This window comes from Castanea sativa, chromosome 6 (genome assembly GCF_040712315.1).
Source record: "Castanea sativa cultivar Marrone di Chiusa Pesio chromosome 6, ASM4071231v1".
NCBI lineage: Eukaryota > Viridiplantae > Streptophyta > Magnoliopsida > Fagales > Fagaceae > Castanea > Castanea sativa.
Window position 1 is genome coordinate 39,799,170 of NC_134018.1, and position 13,531 is coordinate 39,812,700.

A 13,531-nucleotide genomic window follows, 5' to 3' on the forward strand; every position below is an offset into this window, starting at 1 on the left:
AATATATATGAATATGCTTTTAAATTTATTAATATATGTTTACCATTACTCTTAAATTGGTATATGTTTACCATTATATAAAAAGATAAGCTTAGCAATATATAGAAAAATATAAATAAAATTATTTTTAATAATTTTTTAATCGCCACAGTCTGTTGCACCTGCACCCTACTTTTTAAAAAATTGCCAACTCCCGTACCCGCACCAAAATCCGAATCCGAATCCACACCCATGCTTAATAGAGGTTATCACCAAATTCAGCAAAGATCTATTAAATTCTATGGGATCTCTGTCAAATATGGTGAAATATTTGCCAGACCACATGCTAAAACTTGTCACTACAAAATGCACGTGCAACATAATCTGTGTCATTGGTCATTTATTAGGAGTCTATTTGGATACTATTTATTGCTGAAAATTGAAAACTGAAAACATTATAACAAAATAAATTTAAATGTATGAATTGTATCGTGGGGCCTAATTTTAAAGTAAAATTTGCTAAAATCCGTACTTGTGAGTCTCGTGAACAGTGCACGAGACCCATAGAAAAAAAAGGAGCTGCCCTGGGTTTTCCTTTTTAGTGCTATCCAAACCCAGCCTAGTTCACCTAAGCAGGCCATGTTGTTCATCTCTTCTCCGCAGCTTGTCATTCAATTAAACCAAAACTGGGTTTTCTAGATTATCTTTCTCGGGGAGGCTTAGTTTAGCCCATTTGGTTCGCAGTGTAATTAAAAAGAGGGCAACAGCTTGGCTGGAGAGGCCACAGATCAAGCCAATCCAAAAACCCTGTATAACATAATGCACACAAAGGAAACATTACAAAAATTTTTTAGTTGATTGTTTCTCAAATTTGTGAAGAAGAAAAATCAAATTTTGTACGTCTATGCGGACATGTTAACTGATGTGTAGATACTTTGTTCACCGTATCATGATATAAGCTCACCTTAGCTTGCAGATTCGTCTTAAATCCAAGGCCGCATGCAATTGGTAAACCAATGATATAGAAGGTCGCCATGTTAACATAAACAGCCAAGTGCTGCCAACCATATCCTCTGGCCACCCCTGCAGTGTCAAAACCATTAGCCTTGAAACTGAAAATGTAAATTTGTAATGATGAGGTAGATAGAGCGTATTGTAGAAAATTGTATGATTCAGACCTGAAATGACAGCTTGCACTGAATCAATGAGTGTTGAAATTGCAAGCAGAGGAGTCATTGAAGCAAATTCCTTAATGATTTCAGAGCTATCACTGAAGAAACTAGCCCATATATTGTGACCAAATGCAATAGCCAAAGCAAGTGTGACCCCAACAAGGAGAGAGAGCTTTAGACTCACACCTATGGCATTCTTTGCCCGGTTGGGATGGCCTGCTCCCAACTCATTTGACACTCTTGTGCTGTCACAATAAGTTAAATTTTTTCAATATTTGGAACATACCGGAGAAAAGACAAAATTTTCCTCTAAACTAGTTTGAAGAATCTCTGCCAACAAATTATGTGGCTTTTAGAGACCATCCACATGTACTTAATCACAGGTCTTGTTAAGTCTTCTTAACAAGTCATCTTAACAAGTCACATGACTATTAAAAAATTCATGTGATTAAAAGTACATGTTGATGGTTATTTCAATCATGGCATACATAGTGGGTTGGAGGAATTTTCCTTTTAAGTTTTGTCAAAGGAAATGCAGAGCTTAAAAAGAATAAGACAACTTAAAACGACGGTATTATACAAACTAACCTTGCAGCAGCACTGAGACCATATGAGAGCATGAAAGCGATAGCATCTGTACTCACGCTGAAGTTTTAATCCAAAAAAGAATTATTAAAGCAAAAATATCAAGTCTGTAACTGATACAGCTAGGGAAAATGACCGTGAAGCTTACCACATAGCAATCAATGAAGTGGCTGTTTCTGAGTTGGGCAACAATCCCGCTAAGAGAACCAGAATATCGAAAGCCCAGTACTCCAAATTGACAAAATTTTCTAATTAGAGGACTTGTGAAAGTTATAAGGTCATGACTGTACTTATGATACCATGTCTTAGGGCTCAACTTATGTACTGGGGTAATTTTGGTCATAACGCTAATTTCAGTATGGACCGGGTTCTTTTAGCCTGTTTAATTTGAGATCAGTTTGGAATTTCATTTGGCCATGGTATATCACTAATATAAAGAAAATTTTCTGAAATTCAGAACACTTCATCAATCATTGGTGAGTGTTTAGTTCATATTATCTATCTTAACAAGACTGCCTTATGTTTTGTCATTCTAAAATATATTCTCATATCAAAATACGCTATGTCACAGTTTTTTTTTTTAATTATTAAAAAAAAGCATAATCATTTAGAATAGCGGACACAATAGAATTAAAAGCACACTTACCATACCATTGCTGCAGAGAGAAGGGCTAGTTTCAAGCTTGGAAGAATGTATTGGAATGATTCCACTGAAAATCCCCCCCATGTATGCTCAAATCTCTTTGTACAAGTCACATACATGGCCAACATAAGGACTGATAGCCATAATGAAACTGAAGCTGCCAATGGAGCTCCCACAAAACCGAGAGATGTCCAGTGTACTAAAGCATATGCAACGCCAGTATGAATAACCAATGGTAGACCTGTGGATATGACCAGGGGCCACAAAATAGATTGTGTCTGAAGAAACCTCAAGATGTTTTGCAGGAAGCCATATGCAAATAATCCAGGAATGAGACACCTTATATAGCGAGCGGCTGTCTTTGCAATCTCAGTTTCTTGATGAAGTAAGATTAGTATAGGTTCTGTATAGAACCAGATAATGGCTATGATGATAGAGAAAAGGAAGGATATGATACAAGAAGCTTGTAGATAAATCCCCAACAGTCTGTATACTTTTGCTCCAAATCCTTGCCCGCAAAGTGTCTCAAGTGATCCACTTAACCCAATCTAGAATGAAAAAACAAATAATTATAATGTAAGAGTCAACTATGGAGTATCATTGAATAGTTAGCCTTCAATTGAAACCACAGTTCGGTTCGGTTTCGTTTCAGGTGGACAACGTCAATTTCGGTCAAAACCGTTGGAGCAGTAATATGTCTTAACTATGAACCAGAATAACAAGTGTGGCAGTGAATTTCTATCAAAATCTTCTTTGGCATTCCAGCAGGAGTCCTAACAAGTATATCTACCCTAAATACTCTATAGCTTTAAATGGTGGCTTATTTGGATATTTTGAAGTGAAAAAGAGGTTGAGGCAAAAGGATCCTTTGTCCCCCTACCTCTTTGTACTGATTATAACGGTTTTCACAAGTTTCATATTGCAAAAAAGAGCAGGATGGATAGGTTTCAAGTACCATCCTAAAAGTAACAATAGTGAATCTGTTTCACCTATGTTTTGTTGATGACCAGTTGATTTTTTATGCTGCTAACAATAGAGTGAGCTACGAGCTAACACTTCCTAAAAATTCACTTTTTTATTTTATTTATTTTCCTAGCTTAAATTCTAAGCAAAATAAGCTGTTGCAAATAACCTCATCCTTCACAAGAAGGCTGTTTGATTGAGCAAACCTCAAAATAACTGGTGTAAGATTGTGTGGTTTACAAATAATATCCCCAAGCACTCTTTCATTTATTTATTTGGTCGGCCATTCAAAACAGGCTCTCCCCACTAAAGATAACCTTGCTGTGGATTGTGGTCTCTGTTGGAGCAAGCCGGAAGCAAGGGATCACTTAATTATTTTTTGAGTGCTCTCTCTCCGAGAGCACAAAACGTGTCTTACCAACGAGTCTATTAGGGACTGGAACTCTGAAATGGTTTGGGCTGTGAATAAGCTCGAAGGTCACAATTTCCAGCAAGGTTGTTTGTAAGCTTGTCTGGTGTGGGATGGTTTACACATGTGACACGTGGCTGATAGAATTTGCTAGAATCAATGAGAGAAGGATGAGAACAAAATTCTAAAAACAACTTCAACATGAATGAGACCCACCACTTTTTGTATAAAATAAATAAATAAAACTGGTTTTAAATTGGTTTTCCAAACAGGCTCATATGCACTCAAGATCAGCTGGTGCAGAGAGTTCTATTCAAGATTGTCTTGTACAAAAGATGAACATTAAGCATACCAATATTCAAAGCAGAGTTCTTTGTACCCTTTGGATCACCATCCCCGTACTCTGTGTTTGATTTTAGCTGTTAGTCTAGGCCTCTTCTGTGTTAGTATTTGCTAGTGCCTAGTGGGTCAGCTTTGGCTGCAGGTATAGTTTTGTTTCCTTCTGTGTTTTCTTGTTTTGTCTGCTCATGCAACTGTACCACAGTGCTTTGATCATGAAATATTTTCATTGTTCATTAAAATAAATTTAAAAGTAAGAATTATGTCACTTCAATGGTATGTATGATCACCCTCATTTGGTCTTAATCATTCTCTTAATAGATTGATGCTCTGTTTGATTGGGAGTGAAAAAGTGAGAGGATAAAAAAAATTTTGTTTTTTTGTGTGTGTGTTTAGTTGTAGAGGTGAAAAAGTGATAAGGTGAAAAACTCTTTTGTTTGGATGAAGAAAAAAAAAAAGAGAATAGAAAATGTAGTTTATATAAATTGACTAATATGCTATTGTTACCTAATAGATAAGAAATAGATTTATTTATATTCATTAAATAATATAAAAATTTACATTACACAAATTTTTATTATTTTTCTTTATTATTATATATAATATAAATTTTATGGGCAATAAAAATTGTATTATGTATTAACTTTGCTGGGAAGAAAAACGTGAGCAACAAAGTTTTGAATATATAAGTTCAACAATTCATATATACTAGGCAGAAAAGATCTAGTTAAAATCGTGGGCAACATCATAAAAAAGCATGGGCAAAATTAATATTGCTAAGCCAAAGATTTTAACTTGAGTTAATACTGGGCAGAAAATTAATATTGCTAAGCAAAACAAAAAGAAAAAAAAACAAAGAAAATTAAGTTGAGATTATTACCCATAGAAGGAAAAAGAAAAAAAGAAAAATAGATGTTCTGATTATTACCATTGAGGTGTGAAGATGCTTGTAAAGAGGAGTCTGAGAAGATTGATGATGAGAGCAAGGAAAGTGGGAATTAGGTGGGGTGGGTGAAATTGTAAGAGCAAAAAAGGAGGGTTACTTTTGTCTTTCTCTCTCAACAGACATTTTCACCCCTGTTTTCTCTCTATTTCAGAGAGGCAAATTTTGTGCCGGCCTAGGTGAAAAATGCTTGGCCCCACCTAAAAATTTCCTTTCCTTCCCTCCTTACCAAACAATACACAAACCTACTTTCTCTTCTATTTTTTCTCCATTATTTTCTATCCATCATATTTTACTTTCAATCAAACATACCTAGACTCTGTCATGAACTCAATATTTTTAACACTACATTAGAGCATCTCCAACAGATGTTGTATCTCTATTTTTTGGAGTAAAATACTACTATTCACACTCCAATAGGTTCTTTATACACAAAACTTTTCCAAATTTTTTTGAAGTTGCTACAATAATTCTCTTAATTTAGAGAACACTATAGCAATTCTATAACCTTATTTTATCTTAAAAAATTGCCCAATGGTATTAATTTACTATTCTTTCTCTCTGATCCAAACGTTTTTACTTCTTCTCTTGGTTTCTCTTCAGAATACATCAACACAGCTCTCTCTCTATTCAAAAACTCCACTCTCACAAAATCAACCCTTGCCGTTGCTCTCTCTCACAAAACACTCGCACTGTGTCTTTCAATCGAAGTTCGCTCAACCACCTGTGATGAAGATAGGAATTCTAAAAACATTGGCTCAACCTTGAATATCGGTACCCAAAATTTTGATTTAATATGGTTTTTGTCATGTTTGAATTTATTAGTTTATCGTATGCGTTGATGATTTGGTGGTTTTGAATAATTTTCTACTGTTCTTCACCACTATTTGGGTTTAGGTTTTTTGTTCTTTTGTCTCTGTCCGTCTTTCACTCTGTTATTGATATTTTCTCTATTTTTCTATTTAATTAATCTTATTAGAGTCAGTAAACTAATCTGATTCCCTTTTACACACACAAACCAAGAAAAACAAAAAAACCCAAACAAAAAAAACAACAAAAAAGAAAATAGAATCGTTTTCCTCATTTGATTCCCACCAATCTCTGCTTTTTTTTTTTTTTGGTGTGGAAATATTGAGAATCTGAATTCTGGGTTTTTTTTGTAGCTGAAATTGTGATGGGTTTCAAGCTCTAATCAAAATTTTTTGATCCAGTAATTTTTTTTTTCTTGAGTTGGGGTCAACCCCACTGATTGTAGTTGTGTTCTCTACTACGTTGACTTTAAAGAATTCTTGGTAATGGCAATGATGTTTGATCGCTGAATTCATATTGGGTTTTGCATGTTTGTCATTTTTGCTTGGTGGGTTTTTGATATCTATGTGGTTGGAATGGTTTTTGGAAAATGTTTTCTAGGAATTCTTGTTTTTGTTCTTTTTAAAGAGCATTGTCATAATTTCCATATGATTCTGTGAATTTTTGCTTCTGAATGTGATTTATATTGCTAATGCATGAATATGTGTGTTTCTATAGCTAAAAATTAAAAGATTTATTGACAAATGTATGAGTTCCTGTTGCATTGAATTTTGTGGGCCATGAATTAAAAAGTAGTGAAAATCTTATAGTTCTTGTTGCAATTGACATGTGAAGCTGTGTGTGTGTAAATAATTTTGTGAATGAAAATGTAAGTGACTAATCTAAGAGTTCATGTTGCATTGAGTTGTGTAGTTCTAGAATGTGGTAATTTCTGTTGCTTGATTCCATGAGATTTTGTGAAAATTGTTTTTGAATGTACAGTCTTAATTGTGATATCTCTTGTGCTGTTAATATTTTGGGCTGAGAATGAAAATTTATGGACAGCTTTGAGGTTGAGTTTTTTAGAATGTGCCGATCATTGTAGTTTTGGTCCTTATGGTTTTTGTGTAATTGAGATAAATTATTGTTAATTGCTTGAAACTGTGATAGAATTGGGAGTTTGATGCCAATAAACTATGAACTGAATGAAAGGGATTCTTTACACATTGTAGAATTATAAGTGGATTGGTGTTTCAATCTTTAATGGATTGGCATCTTTATTGGTTCTATAAGGAATTTTCAAGAACTATGTTTATTTTAAGGTACATAATAGGCTAGAATCCTATTCTATTCCTATCTCTATTTATAGAGTCAAATTTGGAGAGAGTACGTATTCCTTTCCTCAATATCTACCACCAATAGATATTTTTTCCTTCATAATTATATATTTCTTGTTGTTCTTAATTACGATTGTCTTGTTGGTATGAAAATAAAAGGCAGGGGATGTGTCACTGTAGCTTCTGTAATGAATTATATGATTGAAATGGTGATAATTTATCATTTATTTGAGGACTATGTTTTTTTGTTTTTGTTTTTGTTACTAGGAATGGATTCGAGTATTCCAAGAGACACGTCTTTCACTAATCTTTTAGAAGATAGTTATGATGAATATATGTCAGGATCTTCACATATAAGTGGTGAAGATAGTGTTCCACAAGCTCAAGTATTTAGCCAAATGTCTCCACCCCAAGTTGAATCCACAGCTAAGAAATTACAACGTGGCAGCAAAGTCTCCATACAAGAAGACGTGCTTCTTGTGTCTGCATTTCTTAACATCAACCAAGATGTAGTGCAAAGCACTAACCACATATTGGTCAAGAATTTGGGAGTATTACCACTAGTGGAAGACCTTCACTTCTGAGTATACGATGAGTTCTCTAATGAACCGATGGTCAACGATTCAACTTTGCACCAATAAGTTTTGTGGGTGTTTGACACAAATTGAATCAAAGAATGAAAGTGGTAAGACTATTGAAGACAGGGTAAATCTTATAAAGAAATTGTGTTAATTTGCTAATTTGTTCCAACTGTTTCAAGATAGTAACTATAAGCTATTTGTTAATTTTTCAGCTTAATGCAGCAAAAGAGCTCTATCAAGTATTGCAGCATACCAAATTTCAATGTGAACATTGCTGGAATTTATTAAAGTACTCACCAAAATGGTTGGCTATTGGTAACAATCAGCAACCAAAAAAAAGAGGGAGATCTGAGGCATCTTCACCTTCTAATCTAAAGTCAATAAGTTTAGAGGATAATGATATTCCATAGGTTCCAATTATAAACTTGGAGAGACCACCAGGGGCGAAGGTCGAAAAAGAAAGATTGAAGAAACAAAAGTCGAGAGAAGGCACGACTTCACATATAGAAGACATATTGAATGTCATGATGGAAGAAAGAAGAAAAATAAGTGAGATGAAAATGACTTGTATTGAGAAAGGACGTCTTGTAGACCAGAAGCATAAGATGGCACGAATTCAACTTAAGGATAAAAAACTTGAAATAAAGAATGAAAATGGAATTGGATATGAAAAGATCAAAAGAGGAATATGAAATGGAAAAATTGAGAATGGGAAAGCTGAAGAAGGACAATGAAATGGAGAAATTGAGAATGGAAAGGCTGAAGGAGGACAATGAAATGGAGAAATTGAGAATGAATCAGATGAAGGAAGAAAAAGAGCTGATAATGATGGATGTAAGTATGTTGTCTTCAGTGTAGCAAGAATATATTCATCAATGCCATATGGAAATCCTTGAAAAACGAAGGTCTCGTTCTTAGACTATTATCATCATAAATGCCCTTATTTTGTATATGATTAAAAGAGCTCTTTAAACTTGTTTTATATATTGGGTCACCCATTTTTGTTTTGTTGCAATATGATCCTGTTGCACCATTCATTTTGTTTTGCTACAATGTGATCCTATTGCACTATATTTGTATATCCAAGGTGATGGTAATCTCTGCAGCACATGAAGTTGCGTAATTTCATTTTGTTCTGCAGCATATGAAGCTGCGAAATTTGCTTTAAACTCTATTTTCCCCTTTTGTTTTTCTGATGGTAATCTCCCCCCCTCACTTGAGACAGTTTGTAAGGGAGATGCCTCTGCTTGTAGTCCTTCTTAGTCTTTTAATAAAATTGCAGTTTATAAAAAAAAAGGGTGATGTTCAACCTTATTGTATTAAAGCTTTGATTGTGTTAAAGCTTTTGTTATTTTGTTCAAATTTCATGCTTCCCATATACAGGACTTTCGTTCAGATTGTGTGTGTGTGCTACCCATATACAGGGGATCTCATTCAGATTGTGTGTGTAGCTTTGAAAATATTATTGTTGGGAGATTTAAAAATATAGCTGTTGAGAATTTGAAAAATATAGCTGTTGGGAATGAATAGAGAAAGAATAAAAAAAATATTAAAAAAAGAATAAAAAAATATTAAAAAAATAATGAAGAAATAATATTTAAATGAGATAGAGAATTTGTTGGAAAGTGAATTTGAAAAAGTGCGTAGTTAAAAGGTAAAAGTCATTGTTCAAGAATGAAACAGTATAAAAATTTGAAAAATCTGCTAGAAATACTCTTAAAGGTATAAAATTATAGTTAAATAATTAAATTTACTATTTTTAACTTTTCTAAACTTGTAAAACCATCTATAATTTATTAAATATTATTCGAGGTTCGTATCGCAGGACTTTTTTTTTTTTTTTGGGTTAATAGGAATTTCATTTAACTAGGGCAAAATGGCTAAATTAGTGGCAGTAAGCCTACAAAAGTTCTCCCCAGTAGAGTCAGAATACACAAGAAGAGATTACATCAGATGGAGAGATATTCCAGATTACAAAATCCTCTTGCATTTCACTTCCTAGCTTAGCCAATGCGTCTGCTACTCTATTAACTTCACGGAACGCGTGCTGCACTTTGTAAGGTTGGTATCGCAGGAATAGCTCTAGTCATGTGGACCTTCAGTTTTTTTTTTTTTTTTTTTTTTTAAAGCTATGGCTGAAAATATCACTCTCTCTTTATTCAATTTTATTTTTCTTTCTTTCAATTTGTTTCTCTCTTTTGTGGTGGTGATGGGTTTTGTGCTAGTTGTGGGTGGGGTGGTAATGGCTTTTGTGGGTTTTTTTTCGGGCTGGTGGTGATGGTGATCATGGGTCGGTGATCGTGGTTTTGTGGGTTGGTGATATATGGGTTCTCTTTCCTTTTCACCGGTGGATCGTGGTGGCAGTGGATCGTGGATCGCGGCTGAGATTTGATCCGGTTTTGGATCGTGGATCGTGGTTGGATCGCTGCTGATAATTTTTTGTTTTGTTTGGGTCTTAGTTGATCTGGTGTTTTTGGTTGAATTGGTGGATTTTGGGTTTTGATTTGGGTTGAGGTTATGGGTGGTTGGCAGTGGGTTTTGGTTTTTGCAGTGGGTTTCTGATGGGGGTGGTGGCTGGTGGTGTCTATTGTGGTGAGGGTGGTTTTGGTTATTTTTGTTTGGAAAAAGAGAAATACACAGAGAAAGAGAGGGGAAGAAAGAGACAGGAAGAGATGAGATTGATAATAAAAAATAATTAAAAAATAATATTTTAATGAAGAGGTAAAAATTATAAAATCTTTGCTGTAGGAAAACTTGATAAATAAAAGAAATGAAAGACATGAACAGGATAGAAAGAGTTACCATGACAGCGAGGCCCGTGGCAGCTACCCACGAGTTTGCAAGAGTTACACTGGCAAGCTCGAGCTTACCAAGGTGGCCGGCGAACATGGCAGATATTAAGGTTATTAAGTACGTGAAAACATTGGTGAGAATCATTGGTAGGGAAAACAACAATTGGGTCTTGGCCTCTACCACATCCAACACATTCTTACAACACCCTCTATTTGTTTCTTCTTCTTCACTGTGATGGTGATCGCTAGCCTCTAATGAGGGTGCAGCACTATCGGAACTTGTGTTTGGTGACATATTTGGTTTAAGAATTTTTGTTTTTCTTCTACAACCTCTTCTCCATATAATGTTCTTAAATGCTATTAGGTGCGTTACGAATTGAGTAATGGGGTGTCAAATGGGTTGGTGGGCATAATTATGTTGGGTATTTAAAACTCATTTACCCATTTAATTAAGGGTTGTGTTCCCGTTAATAACACATTTTTGGAAATTTTTTGGATGACTTTTTCAACTTTTGTCAGTATTTCAATTTTTGGTAATTTTTTTTTATCTCTTTTGGCAATTATTTTAACAAATTTTTTCCTTTTTTTTTTTAAAGTGAAACACAAAAAAGGAAATCTTAACAAGCACTGCCTTGTGCTTGCAAACATTTCCCTTTACCTAATTGCTTTCAACCCAAACCCAATCCAACCTAACTATTATGGGTAAACCTCAACCCACCAAATTACCCAATTATCAAAATTACCAAAATGCCCTTGAAGTAAAAATGACCAAAGTTCTCTAAAATCTTCAAAAATGACCGAAATTCCCTAAAACCTAAAAAATTACCAAAATACCCCTAAGACCTAAAAAATTACAAAAATATCCTCGAAACCTAAAAAATTACCAAAATACCTTCGAAACCCAAAAAATGACCAAACTATCTCTAGAACCTAAAAATTACCAAAATACCCCCAAAACCCAAAAAATGACCAAAATACCCCCGAAACCTAAAAAATTACCAAAATTCCTTCGAAACCCATAAAATGACTAAAATATCTCCGAAACTTAAAAATGATCAAAATACCCTCAAAATCCAAAAATGACCAAAATAACCCCGAAACCTTAAAAATTACCAAAATACCCTTGAAAGCTTAAAATTACCAAAATAGCCGTGAAACTCAAAAAATGACCAAAATACCCCCGAAACCTAAAAAATTACTAAAATACCTTTGAAACCCATAAAATAACCAAAATATCTCTTGATGATGTGAAGAAAATCAGTAGGCTGGATGCTTCGGACTTGACAGGACTGCTTGCTCCTTCGATGACCTGGAAAAGAAAGAAAAGCGATCAAAGGTGACCGGGATTGCGGGCCAAGAACCCTCCGATGGCAAAGTTAATCTTCTCTCTATATTTTCTGAGTTCCAACTTTTTGGGAAAAATCAAGCATACCTTTTTCTGGTCTGAATGGGTGTTTATATAGTGTCCTAGGAACAGTTATTGGGCTTGTAACCCCCCCTAGATTTAAGGAGGTGCGAGGGTTCAAGGATAACTTCCACAACCGTTTAGGAGTTATATTTTCTCATATAACGGTCACCGGAAGTTATGCGTATGTTACGGAGTGGTGACATGTACTCAGGAATTCCCAAGTGTAAGGGGCTCGTTCAGGGGTCCTCTTGTGGATGAACCCCTTCAAGACGGGGTTGATAGCTTTCCTAGGATGAGTGTTACGGGTGTGTTTTCATCTATGGACGAACATGGACGTTAGCCTTGTCCTGGTACTTTCTTTTGGACAACTGCTGGTGTGGATGACCATGGACGGTCTGGAGTACCTTAACATGGACGGTCTGGAGTACTTTAATTTTTCTTCATTCCTCATCAGTTGCCCCTTCTTCTAGGGGTCATGCAGTACATCGTCCAAACTTCAGGACGAGTTTTCCATGAACATTTACTATCATTATTTTCTATTTTATTTATTTTTCAGACAGCGTACCACGTGTCATGCTTTCATAGGTAGTTGGTCGCGTCGATTTACCTCCTCGAGGCAGATGCCACGTGTTGTTTTCTCATTGGTCTCGTCGTTGTGAATACCAAGACTTTTCTACCTATAAATAGTGGTTTTCCTCTCGTGCCCCTCTCATTTTTTCAAATTTTCTATTTTGACACTTCTCGTCCGTCGCCTCGTCTAGGAGTGTTCTCAGCGTCCTTAGTATCTTTCTTCTAGAGCCAAGTATTCCCTTTACTTTCACTCTCAAGCTTTCCTTTTTAAGCTTTAGGACGTCTGAAATGGCTACCTGTTCATCTAGCGACAGTGTAGACAAGGCCATAGACGAGTATCATGATTCTTCTAGTTATAGCACTTCCAGTAACGATAGTAGTAGTAGTAGTGGCCACACAACGAAGGAATATACCTTTGGTGTTCCTGGAATTCCCGTTGAAACCTTACAGGAAAATCTTAGGATGAGGGCAGCCTCTGGAGCTGATACCTCGACGAGTGTCCCGCCATCCTCCCTTTTGGACGAAGAAGAAACTGTGTATAGCTGTGCTATAGAAATCCTTTCTAAGACGGACGAGAAGAGGTTAAATGCTCTTAGGAGTTGGTTCCAAATCCCAGACGATCTGAATCCTAGGTTAGCTGTCCGAGGGGAATGGTGTTGCCAACCCCATTTTGGAATAGGTATTTACGAAGCTTATTTGCTAGGGGGTCTTAGATTACCTTTGAATGTCTTCGCTAGAGAATTACTCACTAGGCTGGGCTTGAGAGTTTGTTAGTTTAACCCCAACGCATGGAGACTTATTGTCTCTATGCAAGTCTTATGGAGGGAGGTATTTGATAGGAACCGTCCTATCACCGTGAACGTTTCTCTACTATTATAAACCCTCCGAGATAAGTCAATCTTTAGGTTTTTATCAGTTCACAGCTAGGGGAAATGACTGTAGGTTGATTAAGTCTTTGCCTTCGTCTAATAGAAACTGGAAGACGAAATTTTTCTTTGTCTTTGGTTTCTGGGCGGGGCAT

At 35.5% G+C, this 13,531-nt stretch overlaps 1 protein-coding gene across 1 annotated transcript; it reads right to left on the bottom strand.

The window, feature by feature from the left end:
• Window positions 1–475: 475 nt before the first annotated feature.
• LOC142637891 (protein DETOXIFICATION 19-like) lies at window positions 476–10,827 on the bottom strand. The gene is made up of 7 exons (XM_075811854.1): window positions 10,543–10,827; window positions 2,383–2,927; window positions 1,885–1,971; window positions 1,740–1,796; window positions 1,158–1,396; window positions 944–1,062; window positions 476–786 (listed from the first exon to the last, which is right to left on the bottom strand). The coding sequence occupies exons 1-7, from the start codon at window positions 10,825–10,827 to the stop codon at window positions 655–657; spliced, it is 1,464 nt and encodes a 487-aa protein (XP_075667969.1). The 3' UTR covers window positions 476–654.
• Between the last annotated feature and the right edge of the window lie 2,704 nt (window positions 10,828–13,531).

What these genes read in the sequence shown, in the direction of transcription:
- LOC142637891 (XM_075811854.1), bottom strand. Translation starts at nt 10,827, where the DNA reads ATGTCACCAAACACAAGTTCCGATAGTGCTGCACCCTCATTAGAGGCT. An exon ending in ACTTCATTGATTGCTATGTG is followed by an intron (nt 1,797 to 1,884) that starts GTAAGCTTCACG and finishes TTAAAACTTCAG; the next exon opens with CGTGAGTACAGATGCTATCG. An exon ending in GGTCTCAGTGCTGCTGCAAG is followed by an intron (nt 1,397 to 1,739) that starts GTTAGTTTGTAT and finishes TTATTGTGACAG; the next exon opens with CACAAGAGTGTCAAATGAGT.